Below are 16706 nucleotides of genomic sequence, written 5' to 3'. Positions count from 1 at the left end.
CTTCTGCTCACCAAGCCTGCATTTATTTGATCCAAAATACAGCAAAATCAGTAATATTGTAAAATATTGTAAAATATGTACTATACTAATTAAAAAATGTATCTATTTATTCCTGTGATCAAAGCTAAACTTTCACCATTACTCCAGTCTTCAGTGGTACATGAACTTTCAAAAATCATTCTAATATACTGATTTGCTGTTCAATAAACATTTTTTAAAATTATTTTTAGGGGCCAAGCACCGAAGGTGCGTAGGCACCTATTGTATCCATTGGCGTTGTTCTTCTTACGTTTCTTCCGCCATTGAGTCTATGGCAGCTCATAGAACCACTTGCAGGAAAGTTTGACACACTGATAGAGGACAGTCCCAACATTAACCAGTCTCTAACTCAAACTCTAGTGCCACCACTTGTCCAAAGTTTCACTCATGTTTATGCTAATAACTTTTGAAGCATAGGGCACAGAATCAAGTTCTTTTTTCTCTGAATCCTTGGGTCATGCCAAGTCGAATACAGTAAAAAATAAAAAAAATCGTAAGGTTTAGTTTTTTTTTCTTTTCTATTTTTAATAGTTCGTAAAAACCTACTTTTTTGAACTCGTCCTAGGCGGTTTGTCTGATTTTCACCAAAATTGGCTCGGATCATCTTCAGACCATGCTGGCAAAAATTATGGAATTCAAGTTGATTCGGCGAACCGTTCTTGAATAACGCGCAAATGAATTCTACGAAAAGCGCATAAAAATGGATGCGAGGCTATATCTCTGCAACCGTTTGACGTATTGAGACCAAGCTTGGTGTGTTATAACAAGCATGACCTGAGGCTATCTGCATTGTTTCGGAGCAGTGCCACCTAGTGGTCAGGAGATATGAAAAATGGCTATTTTTGTTTATAAATTCCCTAATGATTTGGCCAAAAATCACGGAACTTGTTTCGTTAGATTTGGAAAACATGATGAGTCGAACCATATCCCATCCCATATCCCATGTCATATCCCATAATTTTCCCATTTCAGCCATTTTGGGCATCAGCCATTTTGAATTTTGCCATAAAATTCTATATTTTATGAATGCATTGACTTATCATACAAAACTCGGTATGTAGCCAAAACTATGTAAAATGTAGATGTAGCCAAACTACATCTGAGGCTGTATCTCTGCAAAGCTTTGACATATTTGCACCAAATTTTGTATGTGCCATTGTGACCTCACACTGACCACAGCACATAAATTTGATAACAGCGCAACCTATTGATCAAGAGTAATAAACCATTCATTAACCATTAATTATGAAATTTCTAAAAATTCTCATAACTTTTGATTGCATTAGCCTATTGTAATGAAACATAGATACCAATTATACCATAGTTGGCCGAACTTCCTGTCCGCCATACTGATTTATGTTGAAAACCTACCTTTTCAAACTGTTCCTAGACAGTTTGTCTGATTTTCCCCAAATAGATTCAGATCATCTTCAGACTGTGCTGACAAAAAGTTATGGATTTCATGTTGATAGATGAAACCGTTTTCGTACAGTGCCGCTACAAATTTTAGGCTTGATGCCAAAATGACTCTGAGGCTTTATCTCTGCAAAGCTTTGACATAATGACACCAAACTTTATGTGTGCATTTGTCACCTCACACTAAACACACCGCATCGATTTGATAACAGTACCACCTGTTGGTCAAAAGTGATAAGCCATTAAATCATATTACTAGCAGTTCTACATTATTTTTCTGTCATTTTGACCAAAAATCACAAAACTGGTCTCTTTAGGTTCAGTGCATCATGCCGAACCATACCCGATTTTCCTATGTTAGCCATTTTGGGCGTCGGCATTGACGTATAGCTACAAAACTCAGTGTGTCTTCGGCACCATGCCCTGACAGTACTCAAAAAGTTTTCAGGCAGTGCCACCTTCTGGCCAAAAGTTATAATGAAATAATAAATGTTAATAACTTTTGTTTACATTAGCTATTGTAATGAAACTGGTCTTGCTATACTCCTTGGATAATGCCGAGAACATCTATACCAATTTTGCCATAATTGGATGAACTTCCTGTCCGCCATTTTGGATTAATATTAAAAACCTACTTTTTTTAACTCCTCCTAGACTGTTAGTCAGATTTTCACCAAATTTGGCTTTGATCATCTTCAGACCGTGCTGGCAAAAAGTTATAGATTTCGTGTCGATATGAAATGGTTTTCGTTTAGCGCATCAACGAATTGCCTGGAAAGATGCCAAACTGCATCTGAGGCTGTATCTCGGCAAAGGTTTGAGATATTGACACCAAATTTTGTATGTGCCATTGTCTCCTTACACTGACCACGACACATCAGTTTAGTAACTGCGCCATCTATTGGTCAAGAATAATAAACCATTTATTAAACATTAATTAATTTTTTTTTTAAAACATGCTAATAACTTTTGATTCCATTAGCCTATATATAACCTGTAATGAAACTGGTCTCAAAATATTACTTGACTTATGCCAAAAACATGCATACTAATTATGCCATAGTTGGTCGAACTTCCTGTCTGCCATTTTGATTCATGTTAAAAACCTACCTTTTTAAACTCCTCCATGACCGTTCGTCTGATTTTCACCAAAATCGAGTCATGTTAAAAGTTATGCATTTTGTGTTGATACACTGAACTGTTTTTATATAGCAATGCAACAAATTTGAGCCATGATGCCGAAATGACTCTGAAGCTTTATTATGGGGTCAAATTTCCTTCAAAAGTATTGCGCTCACAGATCGAAAAATAACAAGCGTGAATCAAAGATTTGAAAACGCATGTAAAAATATATCGCACGCAAATGAAAATTAAATGCAAAGACATTCAGAAGAATAAAATACGTGGACACAAACTGAAAAATAATAAGCACAAGATAAATATTTATACACTTGCACGCACAAATCTGAAACTTGAATTCACAGTTATTCGTTTCACTCTTAAAATCGTGTTTTCTGCTCACATTTTTAGTTTTCGTACGTTTACGCTCTTTGCTCACTCGCTCTCGGTTCAACAATCTGCGCTTGGTTTTCTAAATGTTGCGCTCCTGGTTTCATGTAAATGAGGGCGGGCTCAAACATCACCATTGGTTCAACAGATGTGATTGACAGCCTCCTTCTCTAGCCAATCGATCAAAGCGCAGAAGTTGACGTCACTCCAATGCGTGATGGATGATTCCCGTCAGGAAAATGCTGGACAGTCTCAGTAGATTTTCCATAAGTATATTTTGTATGTTGAAAGTTGCACCCGTTTTACACCGCGGTCAAGCCAGCCGCCACCTGAATTCTGCTGCACGTCTATTTGTGGTATTACGGTACAGAGACTCGAAGCAGTCAAAAAGCTGACGAACATCTATATTCAGCGGGTAAAAATCAAATGTGCCCGAAAATAAGGGGAAACTATTTAAAAACATATCAATATTGTAGGCTTCATTAAAAAAAGATACAATTTGAATATACTTAACAGTGTAGTTTTCTTGATAAATAAAGTCATATTGTACATGTGTTATTAAAATTCCTTCAGAGTTAACATGAACACTTCAATAAATTATTTTTTCTGAATGACCGTGTCTCTATCTTTGTCAGCTTTCATGAGATTTTACTGTAGAATTTAGCAGAAAATAAATGGCAAATTCAGTCACTATTCATTACCAGTTCTTCACATGTAACACTCAAAATCCTTCATAGTTAACATGAAAATTTCTATTCATACTTCTTCAGAATACTCAAGACTCTGTCTGTGTCAGTTTTCATGACATTTTACTATAGAATTTAGCAGAAAATTAATTGCAAATTCTGTCACTATGCATTATAATGCATTAACGTTTGCATCTATATCTCATATTTTCTAAAAGCTAAGGGAGCAAAGTGTTTTTAAAATCAGTCAAATTATCTAGTTAATACAAAACTCTCATCAACATAAATTCATATAACATAATAAATGTTAATATTAAATAACCACAGTTAGTCTTTAGATAAGACCAGTAAATTACAATACTTTATCATCAACCAGGTAAAACTTCCTAATCATGTTTTCTTCTGGATTATTTTGCTATAACAAATGTGTTTTGCAGCAACCAAAAGATCAGAAGTAATTGTTAAAAAGTGAAGGATCAAGAACACAACTAAAGCAAACATTGATCACATGAATCTAAACCTCTGTTCTCAATCATAATTTAGTCAATCTGGTCAGTAGTGAATGAAGCTGGTGCTGCTGTGTGTGGAGTTTAGTCCTCCTCTGCTGAGATCTTCAGAGATTTATTGTGTTTTATTTCAGTTGATTTCATCTGAGGCTGTGACTAAGTCTGTTATAGCTGTCTTTCTGTTTGTCTCTTTGCTTCATTAATTTTGCTTAACATTCTCTTTAAGTTCATCTCTGCTTCAGTGTTCAGTTAACACTGTATTGTGGGACCAAATACACTCTGAGCATTGTTGATAGATTTTATTAAAAAATAGATTTTTTTTTTTTGTATTGCATACAAAATGTAAATGCAATGCAAAAATTAACTGAGACTGTCCAGCATTGTCCTGACGGGAATCATCCATCACGCATTGGAGTGACGTCAACTTCTGCGCTTTGATCGATTGGCTAGAGAAGGAGGCTGTCAATCACATCTGTTGAACCAATGGTGATGTTTGAGCCCGCCCTCATTTACATGAAACCAGGAGCGCAACATTTAGAAAACCAAGCGCAGATTGTTGAACCGAGAGCGAGTGAGCAAAGAGCGTAAACGTACGAAAACTAAAAATGTGAGCAGAAAACACGATTTTAAGAGTGAATCAAATAACTGTGAATTCAAGTTTCAGATTTGTGCGTGCAAGTGTATAAATATTTATCTTGTGCTTATTATTTTTCAGTTTGTGTCCACGTATTTTATTCTTCTGAATGTCTTTGCATTTAATTTTCATTTGCGTGCGATATATTTTTACATGCGTTTTCAAATCTTTGATTCACGCTTGTTATTTTTCGATCTGTGAGCGCAATACTTTTGAAGGAAATTTGACCCCATACTTTATCTCTACAAAGCTTTGTCATATTGACACCAAACTTTGTGTGTGCTACCTGTTGGTAAAAAAGTGATAACCCACTAAATCATATTACTAGTGGTTGTTTTTTTGGTTTTTCACACATTTTGACTAAAATCATCTTAAAATGGCTTTAATTGCTTATTGCTTCAGTTGCTCTGATGCTTGCCTAGTGCTTGGCCCCGTGATTGCTGCTTGCAGCTATATTTATTATTATCATCATCAATATTTAAAACAGCTGAGTACATTTTTTTTTACAGGATTCGTTGATGAATGGAAAGATCCAAATATCTGCTTTTATCTGAAATAAAAAGCTTTTGTAACATTATACACTGTACCATTTAAAATCGTGTCAGTGTATATTTCATAGAAACAAATTATTTTATTCAGCAAGGATGCTTAACATTTATCAAAAGTGATTATAAACACATTTATAATGTTACAAAAAGATTTTTTTTTTTCAGATAAATGCTGTTCTTCTGAACTTTTTTTTAAATTATCAATGAAACCTGAAAAAGTTCTACTCGGCTGTTCATAATCATAATATTAGAATGATTTCTGAAGAATCATGTGAGTGGAGTAATGATGCTAAAAACTCATCTTTGAAATCACAGGAATAAATTACTTCGAATCTATTATATTCAAAGAGAAAACAATTATTTTAAATAGTAAAAATATTTCAAAATTGTGTTATTTTTGCTGTACTTTGGATCAAATAAATGTGGACATGGTGAGCAGAAGAGACTTCTTTAAAAAACATAAAAAATCTTACCTTTCATCATTTGACTATGCACTGAAGTGCTTCTCTTGACAGTGCTAAGCCCAGCAGTGCATATATTCACTTGCCAGCAACCCACCAAAATAAAAGCTTGTGATTATAAGGTTGAAAATGATAAAAAATCATATAAATAAATAAAAAAAAAATAAATAAAAAAATAGGGCTGTCAAAAATAACGCGTTAACGGCGTTAATTATTTAGTTGTTGTTAATTATGTCAATTTTTTTTAAACGCATTTCACGCATACGCAGTGTGACGAATTATTTGTCAGGAAAGTGGTTGGGGAGCTAGAGGCGAGATGGAGCAAGGTGAGCCTTTGGACGGATTCAAATATAAAAAGAATGATGATGGTACAGTTAACAAGCATGGGCGACAGCCCCTCTGCAACTGGAGTGGTTAGCCAAGCTTAGGCCCGGTTCTGCTGGGGTAGATATACCCTCAAACGAAAGCAAAGCAATTGAAGATCTGGCAAACAATCCAGCGTGTTTTGCAGCATTGAGAAGTGTTGATTTCGAACAATTAGAAACAGTTTTCACAGAATTCACTCACCGCTGAAAGCGCCAGATCGGTTTTTATTGCCGTTTTGCGTGAATCATCTCATGACTAAGTGCAGATGCGATGTAAATAAAAGATTCATTGTGTACGTTAGTTTAGAAAGCTTTATTGATTACAATGGAACTTTGTGAGATCTCTATGGACTAAGATTTGTGACGCTTTTAGTGATAATAAAGGGAGCGCGCTTTGCACTTTCCATGCCATAATCCATTCAGAATTTGTATGAAACTTTTGTTTTTCTTATGTTTTGGGAATTACATCTGCATAGTTATGCTGGGTTCATTCTCGAAAGAGCGGTGACTGACACAGTGATATCAAAGCAATTGACGGGAAAAAAAAACCCCTTAGTTCAATTTTGTATGCAATGGCAAAGTGTATATATTTAGTTTCGTTTTTTATTTTGTTAATTTAGAAAAAAGTTTGGAGCATTTTTTGTTCGTTAAATATACGTTTGTTTGTTTGTTTTTTTTAACGAACAGCGCCCAGCGGAAGACTGATAGTCTGTTTGATCAGTTTGCCTTCTCAAATCATCACGACTTGCCTAAAATAAAATCTATAGATATAAAACAGTTCAAGTATAGTTTAAATGTTAAAGGAACTGTATGTAGGATTGTGGCCAAAACTGGTACTGCAATCACTTTCAAAATACTGTAGAACGGTGTATCCCCTCCCTCTCCCCCCTGACTCGAGGTTGCCAGCTAAGCTGCAGGATCCAGCAGGAACCTAGGCTGCTACAAGGAGCTTCCAATGGCGAGTGACGAGTCCTACACAGTATATTTTTTTCTTCTGTTGCTTCACGAGAGATGTTTTGCGAAGTAATTATGTATCGCAAAAATTTACTAATGGCGATTAGCCAAATATTTCGTAAAGATGTACTGTAACACACCGTGTCTACACCGAACGAGAGCTGCGTGGCGCGACGCGACAAAATACAATATAACCTATTATGCTGTCTACACTGGATGCGGCACGACACGGCAAATCCCAGACAGTAATCTGCTGCTCCGTTCTATTTATGACGTGCTCACACAAAGTTTAAATGATTTGCAACGGTCGCTTTGTCGCATCCAGTGTAGACAGACTTTAGCTGTTGCGGCACGACAACTGTCGCGTCCGGTGTAGATACGGTGTAATACTACATTTCAGTCGGAACATAGATTGTTTTCATACCCTGCTAGTGGTGCGATATAAAGCTTTTTATGAACGCATTTAGCACGGCCGACCGTGGAAAATCCACTGTGTACGGAAGCAAAGTTAGCCAAACATAGATGAATCTTACCTGTCCAGGAGAAAATTAGCAACGTTGGCGTCTGTCTTTAAATTCTTCTCCGTTTTCAGCCGTCTCCATCTTTCAAAGGCATCTCCTATACAAATCCTTGTTTTATTTCGGACTTTGTCACGACGTATTTCGGATTCATAACGAGGTCTTTTAGGTTTCGTAACGTTATACATGTTTTATCCGACACGTTCATAGCTGCAGCTGTAACAGAACTGGCAACCCGGATGACAAAACTCTACTGACTTCGTGATTGGTAGATAGCTGGAGGGTGGAGCCTCAGACCAAAACACAAAATGACAACAATAACATCAGTTGTGGGCTGCAACTGTCACTTTTAAATGACAATATCCTGGCTGGACCACTGTTGTCAGTGATATAAGTATTTGAAATGAACATGATTTCTTAATGTCTAGTGACATGTCAGGGCCATTTTATGATTAACTAAAATAAATTTCTTACATACAGTTCCTTTAAAGATACATGTGCGCGATTAGGTGCATAGTTTGTGCGGAGAGTGGAAGATAAAGCCGCTTTGCAGGTCATCGAGGCACCAGCGCAATCACTTGCATTTTTTCAGTGGAAGCAATTTAAAATTATCCGTCATTTTAGCTCACAAAGGAAAGAGTAATACATCAAAAAACCTTACAGTGTTTTTATAAAATAAAGAAAACAAAAATGATGCACTTTCTGTCATCTCATTCTTGAACAGGAGTTCTTAACAAAAATAAAGCGAAATGCATGCCTCACAGACATGATAAACGTATCTATAGAAAGCTTTCAATTATTACTTAACGAAATAAAACAAATCGAAAACAAAAACTTGTTCATTGTGTAATCCGTAAAGATAAATTTCTCTCTCAAGGCGCATCCAAAAAGGAGATGCAAGTCAGGATCTTTGCGAAATTGACTCAGAATACACTTTATTAATAAATAATTGAGATATTTCCTTACTGTTTCCCCGACACATTCATTATTTATTTTTGCCTGTGCTTTGTGGCAAGTTTCAGCCCACTGCGTGCGATTGAACGCGGATCTCTTCCAGCTGCGCCATCCGAGTCGGTCTCGAAAGTAAAAGCGAAAGTCTTGTGTTGTTTCCACCAGCGTGGCATTTTTTTTTTTTCTTCACCATAATTGATGGATGTCTAAAATATAAAAAAAAATAAGGAGTAGCCTAAAACAGGCCCGATGCCGGCCCTGACATAATGTGAAAATATGAAAATTATGTATCTGTGTCTGTTTGGTATGCATTTCAGAAAAAAAAATGGTCAGGATTCAGGTGTAGTTGCAAATAGTGATTAATCCTGATTAATCCACTGAAAATTCTGATTAATCTGATTAAAATTTTTTATAATTTGACAGCCCTAAAAAAAAAAAAATGTAAATATTAGCATTGCATTTTTAAATATTCAATAAAATATTCTATTTTTATTTAATACTCACTTTTTATTTTAAAATATAATACTATCACACTTTAATATTTTGTTTATTGAGTGGAAAACATGTGTACCCAAGGATGTTGTTCAGAGTGATTATTAAATTGCAAAGACTGCAATCTGATGTGCTGTACTGTTTCAGAGTCCAGCGCTGCAATGTTTTCATGTGAGCCGTTCATGATAATAGTGTTTTTTAAAGTCTTGCTGTGATTTGCAGTACAGTTGTGCTCAAAATTAGTAATACCCCTGGTTAATGTGATCAAAGAAGGCTGTGAAAATAAATCTGCATCATTAATCCGTTTGATCTTTTATTTTAAAACATTTAAAAAATCTAACCTTCTAATTGTTGAATAAAGATTTAAAATGGGAAAGAAATCTCATTATGAGATCATCAAGAGATCAGAGTCCATTCCTTCATACAGAATCTCTCCAAACCCTTCAGATTTCCAGGTCCATGTTGGTGCTTCTCCTCTTCAGTTCACCCCACTCATATTCTATAGGGTTCAGGTTAGGGAACTGGGTTGGCTATGGCAGAAGCTTGGTTTTGTTCCCAGTGACCCATTTTTGTTTTGATTTTTTTTCTGTTTATTTGTGGATCATTGTCCTGTTGGAGGATCCAACCACGGTCCATTGTAAGTTTTCTAGCAGGGACAGCTTTAATTTTTTTTATTTGTTGGTATTTGGTAGAATCCATGATGCCATCTATCTGAACAAGATATCCAGAATCTCTGGCAGAAAAATAAGCCCACAACATTAAAGATACAGCAGTATATTTCGTTGTACACTTGGATTACTTTTTATCCTTGTGTGCGCCAAAACCATCTTGAGTGTTTGCTGCTAAAAATCTATTTTTTTTTTTTTTTTTAGCTTTTTTAGTTTCATCTGACCATAGAACCCAGTCCCGTTTGAAGTCTCAGGAGTGTCTAGCAAATGAATTTGAAATTTTTGAATGAAAGATCAAATGGATAAACAATGCAGACTTATTTTCAGAGCCTTCTTTGATCATATTTACCAAGGGTTTAAACAATTTTGAGCAGAACTGTAAATGCTGCTCTGCACCAACTCTATCTCTGCAATGTGGTTAGTTAATGTTTTGAAGTCCCTAGACATTGACAGGTGTGGCAGAATGCTAGTTTTAGACCCTGCTAAAAAAATCTTCTAAAATCCATACAGTAGACGGTAAAATACATAGTGTATAGTGTGTACGTCACTTGGGACACAACTTGACGGTATCACTGGTCGTTCTTTTAGTGTGAAGAACAAGCTTGCGAATTTGGATCCTTCATCTATTTAGGATCTATACTAATTTAATTTGCCAAAACAACTACAAAAATAAAACATTTGTGGGTTGATTCCTTTGGAAAGTCTAACACTGTGAGTCTGTGCTTTCATAACATTGATCTGCTTTATTGATCAGCAACACTCAACAATCAGCATGAGTATGGGGCAGGGCTGTCTGGCGGATGTTCAGAACATGTCAAAAATAGTTAATATTTTTGCCGTTCATTTTGGTGACACAATTGAAGCAGAAATGTCGCACTTCACTGTTTTAATAGACTCACACACTCTTAGTTCCATCTTAGCTTCATTTCCAACCCTATGTTTAAGTCACTTTGACACTCAACAGCAGTAATAGCAATTGCATTGTAATGCCATATCTGGAGTGCAAAAGCCTGTATGTTGCTTTTTATATATTTCCAGATGGATGAGAGGATATAGAAAGGTTTCAACCATGTTTACCACTCAAGGAAGACTTTAGAAAGCAGGGGCCACTCAGTGCCCTAGATAGCACTGGCATCCTCCTGACGGTCTCTCTTCAGATGCATTAAGCTGTTATAGAGCGCTGATGGAGCCTCTACTGGGTCTGGATAAAAGGCTTCAGATATGGTGCAGCACAGGACGGCACCCTTGTATGATAAGAGGTGCAAAACCGCAGGAGGTTTTCAGCTGTCAAACTGTTACGGGAGAAGACTTTGAAGAGAACGCTTTGACCGCATTAATGGCAAATTCACCAGCACATGAGTTCGCACTCTGAATATTTCTTTGATTAATCATTTTTTGGATGTTGAAATATTTACCCATCTTAAAGAGTGGAGTATGAGTAAGCCATTAGTCACAATACTTGAGGGGTGAATTTCTGGGAAAAAGATGCTCTATGGCACAGCAGCTGCCAAGGGTCAGTCTGTATACCTTCCCAACAAATACGCCTGCTTTTGGAAATACGGTAAGTCAGGATATGACTTTTGCTGGTAGATCAGTTTTGGCCATCTGATGTTTGGTTTTCAGATCAAGTAGCCTCCTTGCCAGATTCCCATCAGAGTGTACTTGCTTTCTCAGGCCTTGCCTGGGGCAGCGTATGGCACCCTCATCTAGAGCAGGAGATCCTCAGCCCTGCAGAGTTCAGCTCCAACCTTAATGAAAACTCAACGACCTGTAGTTTCTTAGTAACCCTTCAGACCTTGGCGTGTTTGATTAGGGTTGAAGCAAAACTCTGCAGATCCACGGTTCTCCAGGACCACCCCTGGTCTAGAGGATCTTTGGGTTTGACTTCTTTATGCAGGGGTGTCTAAGCTAGATCCTGGAAGGCTGGTGTCCAGAGTTTTGCTCCAACTTGCCTCAACACACCTGCCTGGAAGTTTCTAGTATGCCTAGAAACAGAGATTGTCTTACTATAGGAAGATGAGAAGGTCTGTCTTATTTACTACTGGAAAAAGCGTAACAGCTAACTTGAATCACTTGTCCCTTAATAACCAATCACATTACAACCTTGATGTCATTTAATTTCAGTCAGAGTTGTGCGACACTCAATCGCCAAACTCTAAAAATAGTTAAATCCCGAAGTATGGTTTAGTGTAAAAAGATTAGCAGATAGGCTGTCGATTCATAAAATGATAAGCCATTTCCTCTAAAAAGTCCCACCATTGATGGAAATTTCTGGGCTTCCGTGTTTTCACCGTTATACTGAATGAGTACTGAATTCCTGAATTAAAGCACAGTGAAGAAGAAGCAGAAACAATCTACTGCATATGTAAGCAGATGCAAATGTAAATTAAATTGATCATTAAGCTTTACAGGAGAATCAAACTTCCTGATAATTTACTTACCATTACAGGATTTTTCATTTGTAGTTAAAATGTATATAATTTTTCTTTATTTTTAATATTTAGAAAATTTCCAGGAGATGTGTGTTGCGTTCTTTAACAGTCCTCTTGGAATCAAAGATGCTGTGATGCCCCTAACAAAATAAGAAAGCCATTCTGTTTATAACTGTGACAGTGAGTGCTAATCAGGATCAACTAAATGCTGGATTTTCAAAAGTATCTAAAATATGTAATGTTCATGGCATAGACTCTTTAAAATACATCCAAGAGTTTTACACACTGGTCTCTTATTAACCTGAAACGTGATGCCATATGGCCTGTTGGGCAATGCTTGGCCATTCAAAGCAGCCAAGGCCATCCATCTGAAGTTCTGGCTACATGAGACTAGGAGTTACCTATATCTACAATCAAGTGCCATTTTTATTGTATTGGAGTGCAAAGAGCACAGTTTGGATCCAGTCCACTGGCCTCTTGGTTCAGTCTTGGCAGGTGCAGCTCCAGCGACAGTCCAGGTGTATGTAGATGTGATTGCTGTTGAGCATGTGCCTGTTAATGATGTTTCTTTGGAAAAGAAATGTTAGACGTACATTTTTGGCAGGATTAACAGATTCTTTGTTCTAGCTGTTGGAACCCCAGATGAGTTTCTGACTCTTACAGTTTTGTTATTGCCTGTCTTCTTTGAAGAGGATTGGAGATTTGCAGGCCTTGTCAGTGAGCACTTCCTGTATAGATTTTGCTCCTAGTTTAGTGAGGATCCTGTGGAAACCAAGGCTAGCTCATCTCATCTACCCAAGAATACTTTAGCATTACTTCACTCCCAAGCTCCCAAGTCTTTTTCTCCTTTGACTTTGTTTGAGCCTCAGGAGTGTGAGAGGCTACATAGGCTTTGCCCTGTTAGGGCGTTAAAGGCTTACGTTGACTGTAAGAGCCATTGGTGTAAGTCTGAACAGTTATTGTTATGTTTTGGTGGCTGTAGCAATGGCGGTGCTGCCACTAAACAAAGAATGTTGCATTTGAAGAGAAATGCTGCTTCTGAAGCTTATGAGGTGCGTGGGTTATCTTCGCCTCTGGGCATTTGTGCTTGCTCTGCTAGGGGTGTTGTTTTGTCTGGAGGAGCGTTTGGAGAATATTTGTGTGCCCGCAGGCTGGACCTCTCCGCATGCTTTTATTAGGTTTTATGATCTCGATGCTGACCTGATTTCTGGTTCCCATGTTTTATCTGCTTCAACAGGGTGTTGTGTCTGTGCAGTCTGTTTTTCACATCCTTTAAATGCACTGGTGACAGGAGGCCTCAGTGGGCGCTGCTAGCACCATTAGTCAATGAATTATATGAGCTTCAGACAATCCTTACATTCGAAGGGTGTTCCCATAAAGTCACTACTGACACAACGCCTTGTTCCCTACTAAGGGAACCAACGTTACATACACAACTGTGATGTTTCGCCCCTGAGGCTCTGTGACGCTATCAGACAGCTTGCTATGAGTTGCAATATAGTTTGCATTTGATGTGTTGAAACTCTTCATGCATTTAACAAACTGTATTAGTAATACACCAAACATAGCTTTTAGATGGCAAAATACTCAGCATGTTCCTCTTTGACTATTTCTGACACTTTGACTAGCTGCCATTTGAATCACAGTTATGGCCTCAGGATTTGTGACTAAATCTAGCAGCAACTCTTTCCCCCAACCGCACACAAACACACACACACAGTAACTAAGCATTAAAACTGCTATTTAAAGGATTGACTGAAGTCAAATTTGAATCTGTTGTGGTGTTTTTTCACTTATTTGATGTGTTTTTTGTTTTTGTTCTTTCAGAGGTTACGCTGTGGCCAGTAGCAGTGATGACCGGATGAATGAACCGCCGACCTCACTTGGTCTCGTCCCCCATCAGGTCAGTTATAAACTAATGTTTTATATACATGCATTTATTATTATAAAAATGTACTTTATTATTATATAAATTCAGGACAGACAAGTGTTGCTGATCATGAGCATGTGTTGTGTTTTGTTCGTCATGGGGATACAATCCTCAGTATGAGATGAACTTGCATTGAAATTCATGCTGGTCTAAGCTGATCTTTTCAGAAGGATTTATGCATATTGCTGAAAGTTCCATTTTGTAGCTTCAGACACGGATTCCATCCATTCAGAGGATATCAAACATGTTGGATATTTTGAGCTGATTTCAGAACACATACACTGCCTTGCGAAAATATTCATACCCCTTCATTTTTTGTTCACATTTTGCTGCCTTATGCTAAACTGTTTTAAATTGCATTTTTTCCACATCAATCTAGACTCCATGAACCATAAGACAACTCAAAAACAGAATGGTCACAACTTCATACATTTATGAAAAAAAAAAAAAAACTGAAATAAGTGCACTGCATAAGTATTCATACTTTTAAGTACTTAGCTGAAGAACCTTTACAGCCTCAAGTCTTTTTGGGTATGATGCAGCAAGATTTGCACATCAACATTTGGCATTTATCAGCCATTCTTTGCCTCACCTCTTCACCTCTCAAGCTCTGTCAGCTTGGATGGGGTCTGGCAGACATTTTCAGGTTTCTCTAGAAATGTTTGACTGGCCAATCTTGCTGTGTGATTAGGGTCATTGTCCTGTTGAAAGGTGAACCTTCTGCCCAGGAGTTCTGATGCTCTGGACTGGGTTTTCATTAAGGCTATCTTAATATTTTGGTTCATTGAGCTTTACTCTAGCAAGCCCTTCAGTCCCTGCCGCTAAAAATCAGCCTCACAATATGAGGCTGCTACCAGCACACTTTACTTTTAGACTGGTACTTTTCAGGTGATGAGCAGTGTCTGGTTTCCTTCAAACATGATGCTTGGAATTGAGGTTTATCAGACCACAGAATCTTGTTTCTCACAGTCTGATGGTCCTTTAGGTGCTTTTTTTTAAACAAATTTCGAGTGTGTTTTCATATGTCACAGGTGTGTGGCTTGATGCAGTCCTGTCTCTGAACTCAGGCAGTTTTGTTGTTTTACCTCAGGGCTTGGTTTTTGCTTTGATATGCATTTCAGCTGTTAGACCTTTTATTAAGACGTGTGTGCCTTTCCAAATCATACCCATTCAGTTGAATTTGCACAGGTTAACTTCACTCAAAGTGTAGTAACATCTACAAACAATATGAATGCTCCTGAGCTATATTTCAACTGTCCCAGATAAGGGAATAAATACTTATGCAGTGGAATCCTTTATTCATATGTGGTTTGAAATCTGCATTTCTGGAATTTATTGAATTAATTTACAAACTCAACAAGTGTATTATGTCTAGTGTTTTAAAGTCTGTTTAGATTTTAAGAGTTCATGTGTGCATGTATTATAAGAAAATCTCAAATTTATATGAGAGAGAGCTTTTATTGCTTTATCACATCTCTAGTTCCTTTGAATTCCAAATATGTTACAGTCTTGTTGTTTATTCAATGATTTTTTAATAAAGGCAGGTCGTGTCCATCCGGCATCGGAAATGTCAGTCAAGACTTTCCCTCGAGACATTTCTTGTGTAATGCATTCACTCATTACATCGTCATCTACTTGAAATGTTTCTCCTTGTCCTGTGTCATTACCAGATAGTTCAACTAAGACACAAACTTATTTATTGACAAGCTTGAATCGCAAACATAAAATCAAAATATAAAATAGTAAAAAAAGGAAAAGTAAAATCTACGATGACCTTGGTGATTACACCACTTCAGGAAAGGGGAACTACTATAGCATTCATTTCTTCTTAATTGTGACAGTTTTCTACGGTTTGTCACAATCCTAAACGTTACAGTTATCAGTTGTAAAAGTAACCACACATACTCAGTAGCGTCTAGCAGGCATGTGACATTCAGACATGCAGCAGGCGGCATCACATATCTGTGAAGAGCAAATAACTTTTTTTTTATCTGTCAGCACCATTTGTCAAAGTCCTGATGATTAGCCTAAAGCGAGCACATCCATGGTCAGCTCATTTCCTCAAGTCACACTTTCTCAAACACACACTGGACTCTCGTGGGAAGTAAAGGTGACCTTCAAGCCCCTTTTCCACCGCCAAGAGGCCACTGCCCAATTTGAAACAGTTCTGCACATTTCCACGGCAGAAAAGTCCGTTCCAGGCTGGAAAAATCAGCACTGTGCCAGTCCCTAAAACTGCTGATCTCTATCCAGAAACTGTTAACATCAATGACCTGAAACTGGGATTATGTCCTCACCAAGATTATTATTGTTAACAAAAACTACATTACATCAACAAACATAGACATGCTTTTTGATTAATACAATTTAAATTAACCATTAAAATAAAGAAATGAATCCAGCGAAATTAAAATGGAAAACACAAAATTGGAAAAAAGTAAATTAAACATAATTTGCACAAAAATAAAGTGGATTTCATAGGGCCCTACCAGCACCATTCCGGTGAAAACGGGGCATGTGGGGTCCATCATTATTGTCTCCTGTGTCATTAAATAGCCACTGAGAAAGTTAATGGAAAATTGAATGAGCAAGACAGG

General features: G+C 37.3%; 1 protein-coding gene across 1 annotated transcript in view; it reads left to right on the top strand.

Moving 5' to 3' along the window:
• Positions 1-16706, top strand: part of atg7 (ATG7 autophagy related 7 homolog (S. cerevisiae)) — a 77676-nt gene that overhangs the window by 46265 nt on the left and 14705 nt on the right. The window contains exon 17 of the mRNA XM_073825545.1: positions 14007-14082. Coding sequence (XP_073681646.1) covers positions 14007-14082 — 76 coding nt within the window. The remainder of the gene's footprint in view (positions 1-14006; positions 14083-16706) is intronic.

The sequence above is a fragment of the Garra rufa genome, chromosome 20 (assembly GCF_049309525.1).
Source record: "Garra rufa chromosome 20, GarRuf1.0, whole genome shotgun sequence".
NCBI lineage: Eukaryota > Metazoa > Chordata > Actinopteri > Cypriniformes > Cyprinidae > Garra > Garra rufa.
This window is presented reverse-complemented; position numbering and strand designations above follow the sequence as displayed.